Raw genomic sequence first — 22,729 nt, forward strand, 5'->3', positions numbered from 1 at the left:
TACTCGCATTATACCTTTGTTTCCAACTAACTCAAACCATACAGACTCTATACTAGTATGTGAAATTTCTGAATCCGGGAAAGCTATTGTCGCACTCAGGCTGCTTCTGATAAGAAGCATTACCCCACCACCCCTTCTATCTACCCTATCCTTCCTAAATACGTTATACAAGCCTTACTTAAACTCATCATCCCCAATTTCTGGGTGGCACCACGTCTCTGTAAGCCCTATTATGTCCGTGTTACTTGTTTTAACCAGCAGTTCGAATTGGCTCATTTTATTGATGACACTTCTAACGTTACTGTATAAACAATTAAGATTTACTGTTCTTGTATATTTAATAACCCTAACACAACCCTTGAAGTTTTTTAGGCTCTCTTCGCTGATATTAGCTACCCGCTCACGTGAAACGTCTTTGCCCCCAGAACATCTAGATAATACGTCCAGTTGGGGTAACAGATAAGAACTCTTAAGGTATGTGCAAGAGTTACTCTGACCAATATTATCAGATAAACGCGTATCAGTATTACCCACATCCTCCCTAACTATCAGTTTCCCTGAACCTTTAAGGTATCCTCAATAATACTGGCAAAAACTTTTGCGCCACCTTTGTTTAAGTGTATCCCGTCTCTACAAAACAAATTCCTTCTACCTATAAGTGTGGGCCATGCTGATAGAAATTTCTCCCCTAAAGCCTTCCAGATTCCTTCAAGTCTTGAGTTAATCCACAAGGCTCTTAACATATAATCCCTCCTATCATGTCTGGGCAGAATTGCAGACACATAGACATTGTGGCTGCATGTCATCCTAGTACAAGCAGCAAAGTAAGGCAAGAAAAATAATAATAAAAAATAACCATAAGTAATAAGCTGTTATTTTGGAGAATAGTACTTATTTTATTGTATATTTACCCACAAGGCATAAAAGTAATTTTTCTTTGCAATTAATAGCTTCATATGTGCATTGTTATTACTCATTCACAATTACAAGCCCTATCCCCATCACAAAGGAGGCTGATGGGCTTACGCAGTCCTTCCGGACAGCGTTGAGCATGCTGATTCCTTCAGTGTAGCGCGCATGCAGCCCCGGACATCTAAGGGCATCACAGACCTGTTATTGCTCTGTTTTGTGCGGCTAAACGCCGCTTGTCCCTCTAAGAAGACGGACCGACTTCAGTGATCAGTCCCCTATTTAGTAGGCTAGAGTCTCATTCGTTATCAAAATTAACCAGACAAATTGCTCCACCAACTAAGAATGGCCATGCACCACCACCACCCACTGAATCAAGAAAGAGCTCTTAGTCAATGCTTCCAGTGTCCGGGCCGGGTAAGTTTTTCCATGTTGAGTCAAATTAAGCCGGAGGCTCCACTCCTGGTGATGCCCTTCCGGGCATCACCAGGATTCCTTTAAGTTTCAGCTTTGAACCATACTTCCCCCGGAACCCAAACACTTTGGTTTCCAGGAAGCTGCCCGCCGAATCAGTTGAGGAACTCAGGTGGATCACTGGTTGGAATCATTTTTGGTTAGAACTAGGGCGGTATCTGATCACCTTCGAACCTCTAACTTTCATTCTTGATTAATGAAAACATTCTTGGCAAATGCTTTTGCAGTAGTTCGTCTTGTGACGGTCCAAGAATTTCACCTCTAGCATGGCAATACGAAATCCCCCGTCTGTCCCTCTTAATCATTACCTCATGTTCCGAAAACCAACAAAAAGAATGCGGTCCTGTTCCATTATTCCATGCACCATTATTCTGGCGTTACACCTGCTTTAAGCACTCTAATTTTCTTTCAACTATTTCTAAAAGATTATCTGACAGTACAAGGACATACAATCTAAAAAAAGAGGTCATGCAATTTTTTCAGCACCACTAGTAAGAAACATAGACATACTAATAAGAAAACATATGCATAAGGAGAATGCAGAGGTGTATGAATAAGGAACTGGCTAGTTTAATGGGGAAAAAGAAGATTACATGGGACAATGACAGAATGATGAAAGCATTGAAGCAAATATCAGCCACACAGAAATGGTTCCACAGAAAAAAACTGAATACAGGAAATCACTGGATAAAATAACAATAAAAGGCACAAAGAATTGACATATACAGGCAACCCCCCATACAACAGGGTACTTCTACAACACGGTTTTGCTCTAACACGATTCATAAATTGCAGCAATCCTCGCACAATATGATACTTTTATAACACGGTTAGAGAATTTCGGTAAAACTCAAATAACGGTATTTTTTAAGCATTTGTGTAGGGAAAACCCTGCTATTATGTTAGATGCAATTTTTCAACATTTCCACTCTTTTTGAATCAACCGCAGTTGACTCGCTAGTAAAAATGAGAAATACCTGTATTTTATTTTGTATGGAAATCCCGGGGTTATGTTCTGTGCTATTAAACTTGTGGAAAGATCTAGATTTCAAAGTTTTATTACTACTGGATAGCGCACCGGTCCTTCAAAATATTTAAGTCATCCAAATGTTGAAGTTATGTTCCTACTACCACAGTTGTAGTAGGTTAATACAAATTCTTTCATTTAGCCATTAGATCAAGGCATTATATCCACCTTTAAAGTCATTATATCAGAAAATCATTACAATGAATTTTGGAAAAAATTGATTCCGAATCTATTGAAGTAATGGAGGCATGGAAACATTTCTCAATTGTGTACTGTATCAGAATCATAGCTTTACTGCTCAAAGAAATAAAACTGTCAACACGTGTGTGTTGGAAAAAAGTATGGCCAGAGTCAGTTCATTCAGGAAATATGGTTGAATAGGCAGAAAACGAAATCGGTGCGATAGTGTAAAGTGTGTTTAGGGTTAAACACCACCAGGGGGTTCCCCAATCTCCGCCTGGTATACATTGTCTTGTGATACAGAACAATGTAAAGGCCAGAGATTGAAAAGTATATGGGTATTGTTTTCTTGTAGTGTTGTGTATCGCTGTTCCTCTGACCATTTAGCCACCAGACTGCTGCTGAGGCCTGATGATGCCTGGCCTTCACCCAGCGGAGGCAGACCAGACACACCAGTAGTTAAGATTACTCTGGCAGATCCTGAGATTTCACTGGCTAGTGCCTAAACAAAAAAAAATGCACACACAGAGTGATCGCGCTAGAATTTTAAGGACAGAAAGTTTTGTGGGTGAAGCAATTTGGACATTGTTAAATTAGGACATGTAGGGTGTTCACATACAGATAAAATGGAGAGACTGAAGGCTGGGGGGAGAGAGGTAGAAATATGGAGACGATAGAGAAGGCGAACTCAGAGTCACACTGAGGTGGGTGCATGCCTCACCAGGCAAAAGGATGGGTGGCATGGGAGGTGCTACAGTAGGGGGGGGGGGAAAACTGTCTACGTCGGTCGCAAGGGAAGGTTTTGATGATATGACTACTGAAGCCATCATGGGGATCACAGTACATAGAATCGCCCTCCTCCCACGCCACGTGCAAAGACCTGAATTTGAATTCAGTCGATGATGGGAGGAATTTTTATGGGCCTTTTTCATCACAATATGGCTGAGTTAGTTGGGCTTGAGTTAGGCAAGGGTAGCCCAGTTTTTTCCCAGAAACAGGTTTTTCGTCCAGCAAAACAGAAAATCAACCTCAGGACACACAATTTATAGACAATATACACAGAGTTACATGACCTTAGTCGCCGATGCCCCAAAAACTGTATAAAAAGATATGATTACTTGAAGACATTCAAGAATTACTGGTAGAAACAGAGGCTGCTGAAGTGGATTTGGTGGAAATGACAATGGATGTAAAACCAGATCAATTCAGAGGTGATAGTGCAGATGAAAATTCTAAACTTCTAAATTTTACATTAAGAAACATAAGAAAGGCATAAAGTTAGCAGAGCAAACTAGAATCTTATTTTTTCAATGCAGATTCTTGAATGAAAGGAACCAAAAGTTCAAAAAAGAGACTCAAAAATGCTTAGTTCCACATGATGAAATTTACGAAGGTTTATCAAGCAAAAGCAAACAAACCCAGATTACTGATTTTTTAAAGAGAGTAGAAGATACACAAAGGAATGGTGCATTTTTGTTAGTTCTGTTAATGTTTTGTTAACGAAATAGTGTATTTTTGTTAGCTTTTGGAACGTAACCTCCATTTTGGTACTTTTTCTTAGTCCCATATAACACAGTTTCGCAAAACATGACATTTCATAGGAACCTAACCACGATGTTATACAAAGGGTACCTGTATACATATAGAAAGAGAAACAGAAAAAACCGAAGCTAGTCCTTATATAATAGTGGTGGGAAAGTTACTGACAAACCAACTGATGAAGCTAATGAATTGAATGGACATCTATTGTTTGTTTATTTCCAGTTTGGATATATGTGCATAACAGAGTCAAAAAAAATTTTCGCGGCATTTTCTTGTTGCATCTTTGGTGACTGTAACGACAGTGACTAAGGGATATTATTATGTAATTCTTAAAATTCCACTACAATTAAATTTTTAAAAAAACTTTTGTAAATCAAACTCAGATCTAATTTGAAGAATTTTGTTTTAAGGTTAATTTTCTATAAGTAAATAACAATAATAAGCAAGCACACCTACCAGCCACCTTTGCAATATCACCATCACTAAAGATCACTTAGGTCAAAGGAACTTATTAACATACTGTGAACCACACGGTCTGCACCATATCCCACAATAACTATACCTCAAAGTAGATTCTGTATTCTACAACTTTAGCTTCCATTACTAACAACTTAAACAGAGATAATACTTAGATTATATTAAATAATATACAGACGGTTGTAACATTTAATCTTATATAGATGGTATTAATCAGTTCTGGGTTAATTTAATTAATTTATTTATACTGATATATATCTATTAAATATATCAATGCATTTTGCTTATCATGGATATATATATATATATATATTGGGATAAATGTAAAAGTTATGTCAGATCAGATTAATGATATGACATAACTTTTACATTAACGCCATCAATAGTAGATTGAACATTACATCAGAATGTAATCTAGTTATTATAGTAAAAGTATATGTACTCTATACATACTGAATATATATATAAACATATACAGTATATAATGGGCTATAAGGCCAAAATATTACTATTTATTATTACTATATTATTACTAATTATATGTTTATTTCCAGGGTATGGCACTGTAGACCTACATATGCCACTTAGTCTTTACAAGTTATTTTGGCCTTATGGCCCACTGTATACTGTTATGTTTATATACATATTCAGTATCTATATAGTACATATTATACTTTTACTATAATAACTATGTGTGTGTGCGCGCGTGCACATGCTGTGGTTTACAGTATGTTTAATGTGTAAGTTAAAAAGTTCCTTTGGCCTAAGAGATCTTTAGTTTATATACACACACACACACACACACACACACACACACACACACACACACACACACACATATATACATACAGGAACTCACCGACTTACGTAAGAGTTGCGTTTCGCGGAAAGCTACGTAATTAGGAGAATTTCCCCAATGCTTGTGCAACACTCGCAACTTGTGCTCACTGAATTGATTGAATCAAAAAAGAAATGTTAAACAAACATGTAAATAGAATTATTTATTGTATTTATTTGATTTTTTTATCTCACGCGCAGGTAAAATTACAAAAGCGTGCAATTTAAAAAAAATATCAAAATTATAAAATTACAAAAAAAGAGAGGAGACAGGTATAACGTCTGTAAGTTTTATCTCTCGAGCATCATTGCCAGAATTGACATCTTCAGCTGATAAGTACACTGCAGCGGAGGTTGAGGGCTGTGGAGATTTAGAAGGGGTCGGCCACTCAACCTTACGAAAGAACATATTAATGGATGACTTGACGGTGGCTTTTTTATTTTCATCATAGATTTCTTTGTAGCAAGCAAGCATATCACTCACCACTCTAACTTTTTAAAAAGTCATTCGCTGTCAGGTCGCCATTGCCATCTCTCTGGTGATGAAGCTTCTCAGCTCCTAATTTGGTCCATCTTGAGCTTCGTCAACATTTTCTTCTTTCACTACTGCTGCCTGCAAGTCAATAAGTTCTTTTTTAGATAATTCCTTCTCTTCTTCTTCTATTAACTCCTCCACGTCATCAATCTCCAACACAAATAACTCGGCAACCTTTACAATCTTATCTGTAAACTCTTCGTATGATACGTCTTTTTCAAATCCTTCGAAACATTTTACATGTCGTGGGCATATTTTCTTCCATGCGCCATTTAAACAACTTTTAGTAATTTCCACCCAGGCCTTATTAATGTTTAAGATGCCGTGGTAAATATTGTAAGATTTCAAAAATTCTCTTAACATAAAATTTTTCTCATCGTCTACTGCAGACAATGCCTGAGCAAATGTTGCACGTAAATAGTATGTTTTTAAATTTGAAATAACACCCTGATCCATAGGTTGGATGAGTGAACTCATGTTAGGCGGTAGAAAAATGACTCGCGTTCGAATTGAAATCATCTAGTGCGTAGGATGTCCACAAGCGAAATCTTGAAAGGAACGTCATTGTCTTTACAACCTCTGGAATGAAGCAGCATTTAAACCAATCCTCAAAGAGAGATATTGTTATCCATGTTCTCTGGTTCGTTCGGAATTATGCAGGCAGGGTGACTTTATTGATGCCCTTAAATACACAAGGATTTCCAGATCTGTAATCTGTAATCTTTAGTAATTTTTATTCTGTAATCTCCCACTAAATTAGCCCCAAGCACGAGCGTGGTCCTATCTTTTGACACCTTGAAACCTGGTATTGTATTTTCCTCTTTGGCAATGTATGTTCGATCCAGCATTTTTTTTTTTCAATACAGAGCAGTCTCGTCAACATTAAAAATTTGCTGTGTTAAGTAGCCGCCATCATCAATAATTTTTTCCAACACATCACACAATTTCTTTGCACTGCAGAATCGGCACTGGCAACTTCACCACATACTTTAACGTTGTGGAAACCAGCGCGATGCTTGAACCTATTAAACCACCCTCTGCTTGCCACGAACTTGGGTTGGGGTTCACCGTACTTATCCATACTATCTTTATAAATACTTCATAATTCTTAATCAATTTCATCTTCTTTTATAAATCAATTTTGTTTCGTTTCCTGGCACAACCACCACTTGCAATTTTCGTTGGTCGCTTGACCTTCATCGTTGTAATACGTAAATACGAATTGATAATTGAGAGCTTTTAAGTGCTCGATAATTCCTATATTCTATTATATTATAAATCAACAGGGATTACCTTTATTTTAGATATAGGAAGCTTCTTTTCCAACTCTCCTAGTCCAACTCGCTAATAATTTTTCCGAACTTTTCGGACGCTCGAAAAGTTCTAGTCCAACTTAAGGAATGTAGAGAATAATCCCCCCCCCCCCCCCCCGCATATCCAATTTTATTAGACCCCTAAATTTACCTCTAAAGTCCGCTATAGGACCGAAGGAAATAATCGGTCCATATTTATTAAACAGTTTAGACCTCAAAAATCTAATTTTATACCAATCCAAGTAATGGGCGCTCATTGTTGAGACCGCACGGTCTGAACACTACGGTTCTGACAGTGGGGAAGATGTCCCACCTGCTTTACAAAATAGATATCGCAATCCTCAAGAATTATTAGCAAGTTGGACTAGGAGAGTTGGAAAAGAAGCTTCCTATATCTAAAATAAAGGTAATCCCCGTTGATTTATAATAGTAAATACGAATGAAGAGAATTTTCTGAAAATTTGTTGTTTTATACGATTGAAGGTTTCAGTGAGGGGGAAAACATTTCACATATTAATAGCATAAAAACCCACAACAATTGCAGTTATCAGTATTATCGAAAATGCAACAAGATCGAGTTTACTACCCTTTTTTTAATTAGATGCGCTAACAGAAAAGTCCAATAAAACGGAAAGTGCAGATTGTTTTTATTTTATGGTCGTGACCTCCAGAAACGTGCTTTAGAAAAATATGACGAAGGCGTTCAAAATTGATTCTTATAACAAGAACATATGATAACGATGAAAAGGGTAGTGCAATTTCCATTATAAATATGACCTTTTAGAGAGAGAAATAACGGGGTGCAAAATACATTTCCATGATTTTTTTTTTTTTTTTTTTTTTTTTTTTTTTTAAGTTTGCACCGGCCGGCAGAAACTTGCATAAAGTCGAATTTCCTTACATAAGTCGGGGAGTTGTGTGCATGTGCGTGTGCGTGCGCGTGTGTGTGTGTGTACGTGCGTGCGTGTGTGTGTGTGTGCGTGCGTGTGCGTACGTGTGTGCGTGTACATGTGTGTGTACGTGTAAGTGCGTGCGTGCGTGTGTGCGTGTGTGTGTGCGGGCGCATATGCGCACAGTGGTACTCTTAATCTCATTGCTGGGTGGTGGTGGTGGCAATAGTGGTAGTGGCAGCGGTGGTGGTGGTGGTAGTAGTGGTGGTGGTGGTGGTGGTAGTAGTAGTAACGGCAAAAGAAACAAGAAAGCAAGCTTATATAGCATCAGCCAAAGGAAAATTAAAACCTATACAGTTCAGGTATCCATATTTTACTAGTTCTTCCTTGAATTTATTCAACCCATCCACTTTCACAACAGATGGCAGCCTGTTCCAACAATCTATCATCTGCTGCCTGAAAGCAAACTTCCGCATATCTATTATGCAATCCAACTTTAATTTATGACCCCCTCATGTTTGTATTCTCAGCAAGTGGAAAAATACCATAAACATTCAAATTACTCAACCATTCAAGGCTTTAAACACTTCAGTCAGATCTTGCCACAAGTGCCTACCTAGTCTCAAAATGCTGCAAACAGAAGCATTTCTAGGAAAGAGAACACTTTTATTCCCTTCACCAATCTCCTTGCCCTTCTCTACACCCATTCCAGCATATCTAAGTCTTTCCTAAAGTGAAGCTTCTAGACATGTATATGGTCTGGAAGCCTCACTTCAAGATGCAGCCTAATAATGGCCTCACAGAAAGGGATATTCACATCCTTTTTCCTGCTAGCAAAATTTCTGTATATCATTGACAAAACCCCATGAGCCATCCTGACACTTCTCACAGAACTTCATACTGATTACACAATTACCTCAGGCCTTTTTCATCATCTACTACCCTGCACATAGTACCACACGGTTCATAAGTTACTCCAGGGTTACTGTTATCCATGAGCAGTACCCTACATTTGTCAATGTTAATTTTCAACTGCCATTTCTCAGCACATCAACCCAATTTTCCTAGATCTTATTCCAGCAGTTCACCCTGATGAATGTCATTAACCAACCTTTGCATCACCTGCAAACTTAGACATTAAGCCTGATATACCTTCATCAATATCATTGATAAATACTGTAAACAACAATGGGCCCAGCACCAAACCCTGGGGAAATCTACTAATAACATTAGTCCATGAAGCGAGGTGTCCATTGATATGCACTCCATCTATTCTTCCACTTAACCATCACTTACTAGGTGGTAGATGACTCTCATCAACCGGTGAAATACCACCACTTTGCTTATTGGAGGCTTGAAGTGGTGGAACCCATGTTTAGTCTCTAGAGCTAAGTTCCGGTCAACCCTTCCCAATCTCTTCCATCATGCAGTATGATTGATCACTTTTGAGGTTAGGATGAACATCGTGGCGAGATCCAATATTCCTTACATTTCGAGGGCACAGCTCTAAAACAGTGTTCGCAGACCGGCCGCTAGTTAGTACACTGGACCGAACCTATTGGTAACTCTCTAGGAGGCTTCCAGATCAGCTAGTGTATAATCTTGCAACCTCTACTCTGCCAGATATGACTGGAGGGAGTCCGAGTAGTATGTATGCGGGGAGCATTGTCGAGGCCACGTTATGTCAAGGATCTGGGTATATTCTTACCACGTGTAGGCCATATCCAAAAATTTCATTACTTCATACAGCATGTCCCAACTACTTTTTCTTACTATTGAATACACCATGAATTATCAAACTAATAGAGCAAGCTTATCTGCGACAAGATCTAAACCTTCCAAGGACTTCCTAATTCATTTCACAAATATACGGGGTCTCAATAATAATCTCAACGATGTCCATTTCCACTTGCAGTCTGTCAAACCCCATGTACTTTTTCTGACAGAATCTCAGTTATCGGTTGATTCAACTACTGCTCATCTCAGATGCCCAAATTATTCGCTGTATGATTCCTTTCGCCTCAAAGTGGTACTTGTGCATATGTCTGTTCTGGTATTCCCTGTCAGAGACTTGGCAATTTGGAATCTCCTCTCTTTGATCTTCTCTGGCTTAAAATCTCTCTACCTCATTGTGTCAAATTCATCTGTTGTCTCTACCGTTCTCCCAACTCCACTAATCACTCGGAGCTCTTTCACTTCCTCTCTTTGCAACTTGACTTTCTCCAGTCCAACTTTCCTAACAGTGAGGTAATTTTCCTGGGTGATTTTAATGTTCACAACTCCGGCTGGCTTCCGTTTTCTAGTCACAACGACCCATCAGGTCGAGATGCTAAGGCTTTTGCAATTACTAATGAACTACCACAGATTGTTCATTTACCTACAAGAATACTGGACAATCCTAATCATATAACCAATACGCTTGATCTTTTTCTCAAAAACAACCCTTCTAACTACACAGTCGAAGTGAGAGGTCCTTTAGGCACTTCAGATCACAACTTGGTGATTGTCTCTTCTCCAATGAAACCTTTATCTCCTGGCTATTCCCAACCTCGTGTTGTTTAGCATTACAAGAATGCAAAATGGGATGACCTGCGAGACTTCTTTTCTCTTCTTTTACTTGGTCGGATTACTGGTTCAAAACTTCTGATGCCAATGTTTGCTCAGATCTTGTCATTGAAATTATTCTTGCAGGAATGGAATCCTTTATCCCACACTCCACTTTAAAATCTCGTCCTTTATCTAAACCTTGGTTTTCCAATAAATATGCTAAGGCTGTCCAAGAGAAGAATGTTGCATATCGTAATTGGCTTGTTTCTAATTCTTCAGATTCATTTTCTGCCTACACCAAAGCTCGCAACAGTTGTAAAGCAGTTATTAATCAGTCCAAACTAGAGTTTGAACAGGCTAAGAGTAGAAAACTTGCTTCTTGCCCTAATGTTAGCCGAGCATTCTGGTCTCTTGCCAAAGCTATTGGCCGCAACTTTTGCCCATCTCTGCTCCCACCTCTGTCCAAACCAGATGGTTCTGTTGCCACTTCAGCCAAGGATAAAGCTGACCTGCTAGCATCCCATTTTTCTTCCAGCTCATGTATTAATGATCTTGGTAAAACACCTCCCACCATTCCCAGCACGGTCCATTCAATGCCTCCTGTGGTCTTCCGTCAAAAGGATATCAGAAGGATTTTGATGACTCTTGATGCTAAGAAAGCTCCAGGTCCTGATGGTATTTCTCCACTTGTTCTCAAAACTGTGCTCGTGAACTTACTCCTATTCTTTGCCACCTTTTTTCACTTTCTTATTCCTAAGGTGTTTTTCCTTCTGCTTGGAAATTTGCTCATATCCAGCAAGTTCCTAAAAAGGGTGACAAATCCCTCCCATCCAATTACTTCAACTCTTTCTAAAGTAATGGAGAAATCAATTAACCGCCAACTCTTAAACTACCTAGAAACCTTCCGTCTGATCAACGATCACAAGTATGGATTCCGTCAGTGTCGATCCACTGGAGATATTCTGGCTTATGTTACCCATTTATGGACTAATTCAATGGAAAGGTTCGGTGAAACACAAGTAGTTGCTCTTGATATCTCAAAGGCTTTTGATCGTGTTTGCAATAAAGGTCTTCTAAACAAGCTTCCATCTTATGGTTTGCCAACTGTTTTTAGTAATTGGTTATCCAGTTTTCTCTCTGATCGCTCACTGAGGGTGATGGTAGATGGCTCTCTGTCTTCTAACTTCTCCACTAATGCCGGTGTCCCCCAAGGTTCAGTTCTTTCCCCCACTCTTTTCCTCTTGTATATATCAATGACCTTCTTCCATTGACTGGAATTCCTATCCATAGTTTTCCCGATGATAGCACATTGCATTCAACTTTCCATTTTGAGAAACCTTGTCCTGCTCAATCAGCTTCAACTTCTCGAAAATCTGCTACCAATTCCTTAAATGCCGATCTTCAGGTAATTCTCCAGTGGGGCAAAGACAACTTAGTTGATTTCAACCCTTCTAAAACTCAGTCTTGTTTTAGATCTCGCAAAAAGGATTCTTCTGCTCCTATGCTTATCTTTAGTGACACTCCGATTTCTAGGCAAAATGATATATCTCTTTTGGGGATTACCCTGACTTCTAATCTCTCTTGGCATAAGCACATTACAAATATTGCTTCCTCTGCATCTAAAACACTTGGTTTTCTCTTTCGCTCTCGCCGTTACTTTTCTTCCAAACAGCTGCTCACTCTGTATAAATCGCAAATCCACCCTGCCATGGAATATTGTTCCCACATCTGGGGTGGTCCCCCCAAAACCTCTCTCAGGCTTCTTGATTCCATTCAGAAGAGAGCAGTTAGGTTAATTAATGATTCATCTCTAACAGAGTCTCTCCACTCGCTTTCTCATAGACGTACTGTTTCTGCTGCATGCCTCTTCTACAGATACTTCAATGGGCACTGTTCTTCTGAATTGGCTTCTATAATTCCTGCTCTCTCTTTCAAAACAGTCAGAACACGTGGCGCCACCAGCCAACATCCATTTACTGTTCAACTTCAAACCCACAGAACCAACTTTTCATCTTCCTCGTTTATTCATTCAACTGCCGTTTTCTGGAACAACCTTCCTTCATACGTATTTCCTGAAAATTACAATCTACAGAAGTTCAAGTCCAATGTCAACAAATATCTTCTTTAGTCTTCTTAACCTCAAACCCAAGCACGGTACTAAGTACTATAGGTTCGTTACCTCTCGTGTTTGGGGTTCACATAAAAAAAAAAAAAAAAAGTTATCCATTTCCACAAGCTAAAAATTCTGCATCCTGGCACTTATAATCTTGTACCTGACTGTTGTTTTAGTGGACAATGAGGGAGGTTATTACACATTTTATGCATTATTGAAAAAAATATAATTTAAAATTAAAATACCCTAAGATAAAATTAAATAAATAAACAACTTATGTTGTCTTTAAGCTTTCAGTCAGGGTCATCTTGTTTCTAGGATGGCTGTTAATGCTTGACTTAGGTTGTAATGTGCTCCTTCGTAAGGAGGGAAGGGGGTTATGAAATTTAAATCTCTTATCTATAATTTTGGTTAGCCATTCTTACTTAAAGATGTGCGGCCTCATATGAAGTCTCCGTAGATAGTGGTCAGAAGCATGAGTGCAGTAGCACACGCTCTTTGAGTAGACTGGGGTTCAGGTCCCTGACTGCTAAATACTGTTGATCTGTCAACCAGCACTGGATCAGCGTCGCAGATTACGGTCCATTATCCTCAACATAAATTGTCAAGGAGGCTAACATCTTGCACTGGACTGATAATACTGCAGTTTATCTTTTACCTTTATGTGGCTGTTTCTGATCTGAATTCCTTTGTTCGGATTAATATTATATATTGCCCCTATTCTGTAAAATCTATCTACCTGTAGCTAGTACTGATGTATCTAGAAATGTCCATTTAATAATTAAACAAAATTCTAGAGCTATAATATCTTCAAATAGCACAGTTTACTTATGAACTATGCAGCTAAAAGAATATCCAAAAAAATAAATGGATACTTCAGGATAAATTCTAAAGCAAGTGTCAAAGAAATGCCCTAAATGGCTAAGATTAATTGTGAGGACTTGATTAGAGTAAGACAAAAATCATTCCCTTGTATCAGAGAAGAGCCAATATAGTGGAGACCCATACAGAGTGTTCGGAGAAATCAAGTAGTATGTGGAATATAAAAACATTCTCACTTTTATTTTTTTTTTTAGTGCACTTATCCTCTATACACATGACTCAGTCGTTGCAGAAAGAAAAGGAACTTTTCTAATCTTAATGCTTCACAAAAGAAGGACATAGGAGCACTATTTGAAATTGCGTTAATATTGTACTTCTGTAGTTTCCTATGTTTTGTGAAAATTTTCAACTAGCTTTAGCTTGTTCATAAAATGTATTAGTTTTCCATTGCACTTACAGAAGTGTTTTAGATGCATTCTTGCTGAGAATTAACATACCTCTTTCCTTTGAGGGCACATACTCTACTCTTCAAACTCTCATAAACACCCATCAGAATGCTGAGTTGGCACCTCATTTCTCCACACACTCTGCCCCTTTTACCTTTATGTGGCTGTTTTTGATCTGAATTCCTTTGTTCGGATTAATGTTATACATTGCTCCTATTCTGTAGAATCTATCTACCTGTAGCTAGTACTGGTAGATATAAATTAGGCGTACTGTCTAGAAATTAGGCATCAACTCAGTATTCTAAGGGGCATCTATGAGAGCTTGAGGTGTAGGGTAGATGCTCTCAAAGAAATTAATGAGGGGAGCCCGTCAGCTGCCCAACTCAATACCAGAGCTCACTCCTAGACATCAGGCAACACAGCAGCAATCTCCAGGGCAGAATGCACTGGCCCCACAGGAGTTAGTTATTGTTGGTGACTCTATTGTCAGGGAGACGGGGAATATATTGTGTAAAAAAGATAGATGGAATAGGACCGTGGTATGTCTGCCAGGGACAAGAGTTGATGACGTTGTAAAGCATATATCATCTTTTAAGGGCATAAAAGGTGATCCTGTTGTACACGTTGACACCAATGACATTAAGGATAGGAGATCTGCAGATTTACTTAACAAGTACAGGAAAATGTTGCAAAAAAAATAATGAGTTAGGGTAAAATATGAAAGTGTCTGCAATTCTACCCAGACACGATAGGAGGGAGTACATGATGTGAGCCTTGTCAATCAATTTGGCCTTGGAGGCAATGTGCAAGGTTCAAGGGGTACAATTTTTTTCAGTGTCGTCTGTGATTGTTAAGAGGAGAGACTGCTTCTACAGGGATTGGATACACTTAAACAGAAAGGGTGCAAGAATATTTGCTGATGTTATAGAGGCAGTGTTAGGTGGGTCAGAAAACTGCTAGCTTGGGGGGATTCACAGACTAAAATGTTAAAAGTAGCTGCAAGCAGAGGTGTAGGTAATTATTGCAATACTTGTATTACAATAAGCAGCGGTCTGGAGCAAGGGGTGCTGGGGGGTTTCAAGGACTGATGGCACTAATAGTGAAACAGGTGGGTATATAGGCTGTGTTAGGGTTACTAAGAATAAGAATCGGTGCATGTATACCAATGCTAGAAGTATAGTAAATAAATTTGAAGTGTGGTCAAGACATCAAAGGGGGATATTATAGGGATATCAGAGACGTGGTGTCACACAGATATTAGGAATGCAGAATTGGAATTTTGTGAGTAGAATATGTACAGGAAGAATAGACAGGATAGGAAGGGAGGAGGTGTTATGCTGTTAATTAAGAAAAACATAAAATCAAAAGAAGTGCATCCAGTTGATATAGATGAACAGTGCACTGTTGAGTCAGTTTGGTGTGACATGAGCACTGCGAAACCAAAATTAAGAGTAGGAGTGTGTAATAGGCGTAATGACTCGAATGAGTACAATGAACAATTGTACAGAGAAATAGTGTGGGCTAGTAAATCAGAATGCCTTATAATGGGGGATTTTAACTTCCCAAATATCAAATGGAACTTGTGCTTTGGTCACTCGCACAATAGTAAGACTTTTGTGGATTTATTGGATGACTGTTTTCTGAAGCAGCAGCATGTCTGAGAGGCAACCAGAGAGGGTAATACTCTTGATCTGCTTATCAGCAGTGATCATTCATGTATTAAGAATTTGCAGATAAAGGAACCACTAGGTGGCAGTGATCACAGTGTACTGATGTGGGATTTACTTAAAGATATAATTACCAACAGGGGTAAAGGAAAGGGATTTTGCTTCCGTAAAGGTGAGTACAGTGGTCTCAGACAGTTTTTAAATTCTGCACATTGGGATCAACTGACGATGTTACCAACAGTAAATTCTACGTGGGAAGCATTCAAGGAATTAATCGTGGATGCTACTAAAAGTTTCATACCTATTAAGAAATATTGTTCACGGTTTAGGCCTAAATGGTTATCAAATGAACTAATGAGACTCGTGACAGAGAAGAAAAATGCATGGAATGCATATAAATTATCAAGCGACTCAGAAGCCTATGGCAGATACAAGCTAGTCTGTAATCAGGTCACAAAGGAGGTTAGGCAGGCGAAGGCAAGATATGAGAAATCTTTGGCAAAAGATGCTAAGAAAAAACAGCAAGGATTTCTTTACTTATATAAACTCTAAAAGGAATGAAATGAATCTGATTGGTCCACTTGATATCGATGGTTCGACTGTTGATGATCCTGCTCAGATAGCAAACAAACTGAATATTTTGCATCTACATTCACACGTGAGGAGTTATTAATGTTTGAAAATGGCAGAAGGTTATCAAATTGTAGCAGGGTGCTTAATGATTTCGTAATAACTGAGAGCAAAGTGGAGGAGAAATTGTTCAAGTTAAACATAAGAAAGGCACCTGGGGTGGATGGAATCTACCTAGTTATATTAAAGGAAGCAGCAAAGGAACTGAGCAAACCCTTAGGCAAAATTATGAGAGCATCCTTGGACTCAGAGGAGAGGTCCCCAAGGACTGAAGATGAGCCAATGTATCCCCAATTCACAAAGGTGGATCGAAGGGTGACAAGAGTAATTAGAGACCAGTTAGTTTAACTTCGGTTCCGAGTAAAATAATGGAGTCACTGGTTAAAGATGCATTGCAAGATCATCTAGACAAAACTGGAGCAATAATTCAGACACCGCATGGGTTTGTTAAGGGAAAGTCTTGTCTGACAAATTTGATTGGATACTATGATGTGGTTACAAAGCAACTTGATGCAAAAAATAATTTTGATATCATATACTTGGATTTCTGGAAAGCTTTTGACAGTGTTGCACATTGAAGACTACTGTACAAATTGGAGCAGAATGGTATTAAGGGTAAGTTGCTACAATGGACAAAAGAATGATTGAGTGGAAGAAGACAGAGGGTGGTAATCAATGGGTGCTGCTCTTCGTGGACTAATGTTATTAGTGGAGTCCCACAGGGTTTGGTGTTGGGTCCACTGTTGTTTTGTATATTTATCAATGATATTGATGAAGGTATATCAGGCTTAATGTCGAAGTTTGCAGATGATACAAAGGTTGGCAGGGTTGTTAATGGCAGTAATTGCAGTGAGCTACTGGAACAGGATCTAGAAAATTTGGGCAGATGGGCAGAGAAGTGGTAACTGAAGTTTAACCTTGACAAATGCAAGTACTGCATATCGGTAGAAGTAACTCCAGAGAAACGTACCAACTGTGTGGTACTACACTTAAGGTGGTAGAAAATGAAAAAAACCTGGGAGTAATTGTGCAGTCAGACATGAAGTTTTCTGAGCAAGGCAGACAGGATGCCAGGGCAGGTCATGGGGTTTTGTCAATGATATATAGGAATTTTGCTAGAAGGGAAAAGGAGGTGATTGTCCCTCTATATAAGGCAATGGTCAGGGATGGAACTACTGCGTACAGGTCTGGAGGCCTCATTTTAGAAAGGATGTAGAGTTCCTTCAGCATGTACAGAGAAGGGCAACAAGATTGGTGAGGGGAATGAAGGGATCCTCTTACCAAGAGAGGCTTAAGTTGTGCAAATTGCAGTGGCTGGAGACTAGGCACCTGTGCGGTGATCTGATTGAGGTGTATAAGGCTTTGAATGGGTTGAGCACACTGGATTATGATGGGATTCTTCCACTTGTTCAGATTACGAACCTAAGGGGGCATAAATTCAAATTAAGGAAAGACAGATGTGTGGAAATTTGCCTTTAGCAAGTGGGTGGTTACTTGGTGGAACAAACTTCCATCTGCCATTGTGGAAGTTGATAGGTTAAATAAATTTAAGGAGGAATTGGAGGAACATTTAGAGGGAATGGTTGTGTGAATTTTTTTTTTTTAGCTGATACTGCATAAGCTCATACACTTGCTTTCTTGCATCACATGCCACTACTACTACTACGAGCACTCACAACAATACTCTTATAACGTTAGTACACACATAGCATAATAAAATAATAAGAGCTATGAAAGAATGCTTGCAAGTGACCATAAGGGGTGCTAATGGTAGAAAAGAGAAATTGGGAAGGGGAATTTGCTGTTGGATATAAAATGGGTGTTAATTTACAGATAGTGTGTTTAAAGTGAAACAAAGAATGTGTCGATTTTTCTCCATAAAAAAATAAAATGATAAAGAATAATTGTTTAAAGTTTAAAAGTTTTGTTTCAAGAAAAACAGAGGATATGTATATATACTATACTTTGCAAATTTAGATTCCAATGCATTAAGAAGGAATTTGGGCATTTCATTTTAAAGGGATAAAAAAAAATTAAAGGGGGAAAAAAATTTAGCATTAGGATTTAAAAAAAATAAAAAAAAAAATCATGCTTTGTGATAAATGGATCCTAAAAACACTGCTCGTAAATCTGGAATTTGAAGTGGGCCAAACTTTTGTGTTCATATCATAAACATCAGAAAAAAATAGGACACGGAGAAAGTAAAAGGAAACAAGTTTCATATTGGCTGTTACAAACATTACTTTTTAGAGTCACAAACTGAACATGCTTTGCTTTAAAATAGAAAAGGTCATACTTTTGTTTTCATGGTTAAAAAAAAAGTTTCATAATTATAATTTTAAGGGCATTACTACCTATATCAGCAGTGATAATTCATGCATTAACAATCTGCAGATAAAAGAACCACTTATACATAAATATCATGATAATTATCATGCTTTTTATGCATAAATTCATGATAATTATCATGCTTTTTATGCATAAATTCATGATAATTCATGCTAAAATACAGATTATCTAGTAACTTAATGTATTAAAAGAAGAAACTTGGGGAAACTTACTAAAAATGAAAATAAGTTATAAACCGTATTTTGTATATGTTTTATGTATTGTGTCTTGCACAAAAATCCCTAAGCAAAATATGCGTCAGAGTTTTATTTTCAATGACTAATTAATTTTTTTAGTTAAGTCATAATTAAAAACAAAAAGTCATCATAGTTTTTCAAGGAAGCTAGGCCAAAAGTTTGGGGAACCAAAGTCCAATCAAATTGCATTTCATTTTCAACATGTAGTTAAATTTTTTTATTGTGACAGCCTGATCTGGAAAAATGAAAAAAGAAAAAAAGTAAGTATATTATCTTAAAAAAAACATCTCCAAGATTTCATTTGTTTCATAAGCACTTGCAGTCTTTTCCAGTGTTCTGTGTACTCAAAGACTGTAAATCTATGAGATGCATGTGAGCATTCAAACAATGCATTTTTCAATTTCTCTGGAACAAATACTAGAGAAGTAAGGTATAGCTAGAATGATTATCCAATAGGTTTTCAATACAGTTTATGCTGCTTATTGTTGTTGATATGGAGGTTTGATGGTGCATAGGCTACTTTGGCCATAATGCCATGCTGCTTATTATGATCATAGATAATGTTAACGTTCTCATAATGTAATCACCTTTACAAACTCCAAATCAGATGTATATTAAGACATAGGGAAAAAAATAAATTTACTGTAATCATCACTTAGGTTTTTCTTATCACTTTTTTGTCTTATCGCAGATAAGCGTGAAGTGGAAGTGATATACATGTGAAGTGGAAGTGATTGTGCAACATCCCCATTTCTCTTGATTGTGCAATATCCCCATTTCTCTTGAAGTCCAATATGTTCCATATCTAATTACTACTGTTTCTTTGTAGTAGTAGTCGCATGTGATGCAAGAAAGCAAGTGTATGAGCTTATGCAGCATCAGCCAAAAAAAAACACATCATTCCCTCCAAATGGCTGTCCAGTTCCTCCTTAAATTTATTTAACCTATAAACTTCCACAACGACAGATGTATAGGACTTATAGTTGTCAGTGTCATTACTCCATGAAGAAAGTACTGTATCTGTACTCCATGAAGAAAGTACTGTATCTGTACTCCTACAAATCTCGTTTACAGTAGAGCATTTTCTAATTCTTGATTATAACAGTCTATTTGTTTTTAATGCCCTGTATGGATTTTCAGAAACATTATGACAGTTTCATTTTTATTGAAACTGTCATATTAAAATAATTTATATTGCTTGATTTTAATGGTTTCTTTCTGTCCACTTCCACTTTTCGTAAACACATTTCCATTCTGCATCACTAAACAATGCTGAACAGCTTGATTCTTGTTAATTGTCAGTATTATTATCAATTAAGCTGTGCCACAAAAGTGATCACAATAAGCGGTTGCCACTGTATATCATTTGTTTTTACAGTGAAGTTCAAACAAATGCAGCAACAAATAACACAACAATCATCAGGCAATTTGCAAAGCAATAGCACACTGCACTATCTTATTCAAGAGGAGAGCTGAGGACAAGATGATATGGAGAAGTGATTGTTGAGTCCTGATTGGAGCTATTCTAGGCAGAACAATGATCAAGATGATCCTTACTCGTCAGTGTGATAATAATAAGTGACTGCCATTTACCAACTTGGCCAGATCTGAATACCTCTTTACTTGGATAAAAATAACATTTTAAAAGGAAGTGGCATATATGGTAATCTACAGTAAAATACATTCTTAAATAATGTACTACTAGGAAATTTGCATTAAATTACACTAATTCTTACCTTCAGATTACAATGGTTAATTATTATGACAAGATACACATGTTGTAGACATACAACAGCATCCAAGTTCACTGGGCCTGGTTCTGTAAATATCTGCTACACAACTGTGCAATAAATGCAGTTTCAGAGGACTAATTCTGAAACAAGTTGGTAAGGGGCATTACCCATCTCTCACTTTTTAATAAGAGCAAAAAAAGAACACTGAATGAAAATTATATAACACCCACTTCACCTATAAAAATGGAAGTATCCCCTCTCCCACAGTGTCTTTAACCTGATGCAGGAAAAAAACAATTCTCAAAGAAAGAAAGAAATCCTCATACAAAGCTGCACATTTCCAAGATTTTCAAACACAAATAACCAGGAGTTTTGGCCATTTAAAAATGAACTAATCATGCAAATTCTTCTGGCACTAGCACCATACATACAAGATATAGAAACTAAAATTGTATAATGGGCATAACCGATATTCTCTGTTCTACATATGAACAGCCACCTAACAGTGGCTTTGAAATCCACACTGATAAACAAAAGCAAATATATGCCTATTTATATCAATATAAATAAACGAATGAAGAAATGAGGGAAGAAATCTTGCTAAAAAGACATAAAGGACCTATGCTTAAAAGGCACAAAAGACAAAGGAATTTACCAGAAAAACCAAAAGAAATGGAGAAGGTGTTATTACCTTACAAAGATGGCTATAGAACTTTTTCACTCTCTTCAAAGAAAAGAGAAAATTTACAACAGTATATAGTATTTAAAGTTTATACTATGTGAGTTTAATTTTCAATTTTAAGTACTCTGACAATTCATAAACTTCCATTTTTTCAGGACATTCTAAATGAAAACAAGTTCTTCAAATACAGATCCCTTCTACAATATGAAGCAAACCTGTAAAGCACTGAAGTCATAAATTGATCATTACAGTCACTCACGATTGCAGTGATTTAAAACTTATGCTTGAAATGTTGATAAGAAAAGTTTTTTCTTATCATTTCATTCATTTTGCTAAAATGAATTTTAGATGAATTTTAAATGAATAAAATGAAAAGTTCATTTTGCTAAAAGGAATTTTAGCAAAAAGTCCCATTAAAGGACATATTGTTCTGTTTATTACTGTAATAAGCTAAGTTTTATGAGGGAAGGGGATTAACATACCTGCTTTTCTTTATGAGAGTGTAACTTTTTGGACCTTTCTTTTTTCAAAGTGCTTTTTGTAGTACTTTTAACACTTTCCCCATTTCGTGCAGATATTACTGGAGTTAAGGAGTTGTCCACAGTTTTCCGCATTCGCTTTTTGGATGCATGTTTTAAGGATGAAGATGATGATGACAGAGTATCAGCTTCCTTGTGAGGATGGCATTTAATTTCTACTGTTGCTGATTTAGGTATACTTGATACCTTTGTTAAAAGTGCTTCTGATGTCTCAGATACCGGACTGGAAGGCAAAATGACTGAAGCATAGTTACCAAGTGAAGATTTTTGCTGTTTCTCACTGAAAATGGAGGGGTGGGAAAACGTCACATACAAATTAAAGATACAAATATATAAAACTTGAAAATGAGTTTTATAATAATATTCTAGCTACGACTAAAAAATTTTCTGTTCTAAAATTTCATCACGTAAAGGCAAATAATAAATACAGTAGGACTTTAATGACTGTAGGTTTGCTGTTCATGAATTTGATTATTTGCGATGTCTATCATGAGGTAATTACATCATTCACTACAGACCTGAAACCTAATCTTTGAAACTCAGTAGAACAGAAATGTCACTCGGTCAGCAGAGATATCACAAATGTTTATTTGCCACTGGGTAGCACTGTAGAAATTACAGATCACTTCAAATGGTTAATCATCATCTCTCTTAGTATACTTAACAAGAAATTAACTGTATTCTTCCACCAAAGTGAATCTTCTGAATACTCCTCCACCACATGAACCCAAGGATTGAATTTCAGAAATATTCTGTAAAATTTCGATTTTGATACCATTCA

General features: G+C 37.4%; 1 protein-coding gene and 1 pseudogene across 1 annotated transcript in view; both read right to left on the bottom strand.

Annotated features, from left to right (window-relative positions):
• tou (bromodomain adjacent to zinc finger domain 2B toutatis) overlaps positions 1–22,729 on the bottom strand; it is a 914,913-nt gene that overhangs the window by 642,975 nt on the left and 249,209 nt on the right. The window contains 1 exon segment of the mRNA XM_090388865.1: positions 21,892–22,228. Within this exon segment, the coding sequence (XP_090244991.1) occupies positions 21,892–22,228 (337 nt within the window).
• Positions 898–2,036, bottom strand: LOC150075136 (small subunit ribosomal RNA; annotated as a pseudogene).

This window comes from Mastigoproctus giganteus, chromosome 14 (genome assembly GCF_048544385.1).
Source record: "Mastigoproctus giganteus isolate SK-2022 chromosome 14, ASM4854438v1, whole genome shotgun sequence".
Lineage (NCBI taxonomy): Eukaryota > Metazoa > Arthropoda > Arachnida > Uropygi > Thelyphonidae > Mastigoproctus > Mastigoproctus giganteus.